This window comes from Penaeus chinensis, chromosome 31 (assembly GCF_019202785.1).
Source record: "Penaeus chinensis breed Huanghai No. 1 chromosome 31, ASM1920278v2, whole genome shotgun sequence".
Classification (NCBI taxonomy): Eukaryota; Metazoa; Arthropoda; class Malacostraca; order Decapoda; family Penaeidae; genus Penaeus; species Penaeus chinensis.
The window spans coordinates 26,362,670-26,365,169 of record NC_061849.1 but is presented as its reverse complement, the minus strand read 5'-3'; the positions used below and the strand labels follow the sequence as shown (position 1 = coordinate 26,365,169).

Genomic DNA, 2,500 nt, shown 5'->3' with positions numbered 1-2,500 from the left:
GGCATTCAGAGCCCTCCATGGCTTTCATTAAAAACAACAAAGTTAGTTCTATAGTAAACATTCATAATCTTATTATTCCAGGGTCTTCATTTTACACAATATACATCATGTAACTACTCAGATCCATAGGTAATTTATCTGCAACTGACAAGTAAATTTTGTTTAAATAACAACCATAAAGTGCCATACAATTACCTATTATGTTGCAATTGCCCACAACTATCATTGTCTACATAGAAAAGCTAATGTGACATCTTTTCCTACTGGCCTGGCTGCAGTGGTGGGTGAGATGGATGAGATATACAACTTGTCCCAGACACAAAAATCAGGGTTCCAAACTGTAAAAAATATCTCATCCATCTTGTCTAACTTGTTGGATAAGGTGGCCCGACTTCTATTCTGAGGTTATGGCCAACTTAGATCTCTATTCTAAGGCTACGGAAAACCAAGATATTTGTTATTGCTTTAACCATATATGCAAAGGAAACTCACCTTCTGCAACTGGTGGTCTATCTTCCAAATCCTGAGGCTGTGGTCACGTGCCCATGTCACCAGCTGGTAATCACCAGGATTGCTCAGGTTCTGCCGCCACTCGAACTCTAGCACAACATCTGAGTGGCCCACAAAGGTGTGAACAGGGGAGCTCATGTCGGTCACTGACCAAAGACGCAGCGAATTCTCTCCACGACGTAGCTGGGGCACCACCACTGCCACTACCCCCTCACCAAAGGGCTAGATTTAGGAGAAAAAGACCAATAAAATTAAATGAGAGGAAACTAATACAAAGAGAACATATAAGAAAAGCAAAACAACTAGCAAAGCAAACCCTCTAACACACCAAAATGGAAATAACAGAGAAGGTTAAAATTGGTATAAGGAAATTAGAAATGAGAAGTATTATTTAAGAACATTACTGACAGGCTCTCATACATACTGTGTATCGTGCCCGCCACACAGGAGACAATGTGTTGATGAAGTTCTCAGCCTTGCGTGGGTTGAGGATATCAAAGAACTTCACTGTGCAGTCCTATTGTCAGAGATTTTGGAAGATAAAATGAGAAAAGAATAACATTTCAAATCCACATTTTCTTGCAACACTTAGGCTACCAAATATCAAATGACATCAATATTCTCTTTGAGTGTATAAGACACATTATCAAACAGAAGAATGAATAAATATATGATAAAGTCATATTGTATTTTCACATTCTATATCAGGACAAAGAAGAAATAGAAATGCTAGAATACATGCAATTGGTCCATTTCTGAACTAAGTGACAATCACAAATCACAAAAAATCTATATTTCTTAAATATATTTCTAAACAATGCTACTAATGCAAGTATTCTTTATCGGGCCAAAACTCAAGAAAATAACAGAAACCAAGGCCTTACATTGGATGAGGTGACCAGGTGGTTCTCGTGGTTGGGAGACCAGTCCAGGCCTTGAATCTTGGAGAGGTGCGCGGCAATGTACTGCATGGGCTGACCTGGCTTTCGGTGATCCCATACGCGCACATCGCAGTCATGGCCAGAGGCAAGGATATGAGGGTTCAACTTATTCCACTTAACCTGTGATGCCCCAGCTGGAAAAAAAAAACAATAAATAAAAAAATTAGAATAATAAACAAAAAATAAAAACTAACAATATAAACAACAATAATAATAATAGTAATAATAATAACATCATTAATAATAATAATAATAATAATAATAATAATAATAATAATAATAATAATAATAATAATAATAATAATAATAATAATAATAATAATAATAATGATAATAATAGTATTAACAATGACAATAACAACAAAAAATAATAAAAATAATAACAATAATAATAACAATAATAATAATAATCTCAATAGACAATAACAATAAATAAAAATAGTATACATCACTAATTTACAGCCGTTATGATTCTGACCACATTCAGTTAATTCTCTTTCTCTCTCTCTTTCTCTCACTTAAGTTATTTTTCTCTCTCTCTCTCTCTCTCTCTCTCTCTCTCTCTCTCTCTCTCTCTCTCTCTCTCTCTCTCTCTCTGTCTCTGTCTCTGTCTCTGTCTCTGTCTCTGTCTCTGTCTCTGTCTCTGTCTCTGTCTCTGTCTCTGTCTCTGTCTCTGTCTCTGTCTCTCTGTCTCTCTGTCTCTCTGTCTCTCTGTCTCTGTCTCTGTCTCTGTCTCTGTCTCTGTCTCTGTCTCTGTCTCTGTCTCTGTCTCTCTGTCTCTCTGTCTCTCTGTCTCTCTGTCTCTCTTTCTCTCTTTCTCTCTTTCTCTCTTTCTCTCTTTCTCTCTTTCTCTCTTTCTCCCTTTCTCTCTTTCTCTCTTTCTCTCTTTCTCTCTTTCTCTCTCATGGTCTTTATTAAAAGATCAACTAAAAGTATTATTAATGAGAGAACAGGGCAGACTAGAAAAACACTTGCAGAGAGCTATGGCAGTTACTGAGAGAGCTGTGTTTTAATCAATTATTTTATACAAAGAAAACAGTAAAAGTATA

The 2,500-nt window shown here is 36.3% G+C and overlaps 1 protein-coding gene across 4 annotated transcripts in view; it reads right to left on the bottom strand.

Annotated features, from left to right (window-relative positions):
- LOC125041625 (GATOR complex protein WDR59-like) overlaps positions 1-2,500 on the bottom strand; it is a 47,870-nt gene that overhangs the window by 43,416 nt on the left and 1,954 nt on the right. For all 4 annotated transcript variants that reach the window (XM_047636682.1, XM_047636681.1, XM_047636684.1 and 1 more), the window contains exons 5-7: positions 1,395-1,585; positions 935-1,027; positions 493-732 (exon numbers count right to left, since the gene is read on the bottom strand). In XM_047636682.1, coding sequence (XP_047492638.1) covers positions 493-732; positions 935-1,027; positions 1,395-1,585 — 524 coding nt within the window. The remainder of the gene's footprint in view (positions 1-492; positions 733-934; positions 1,028-1,394; positions 1,586-2,500) is intronic.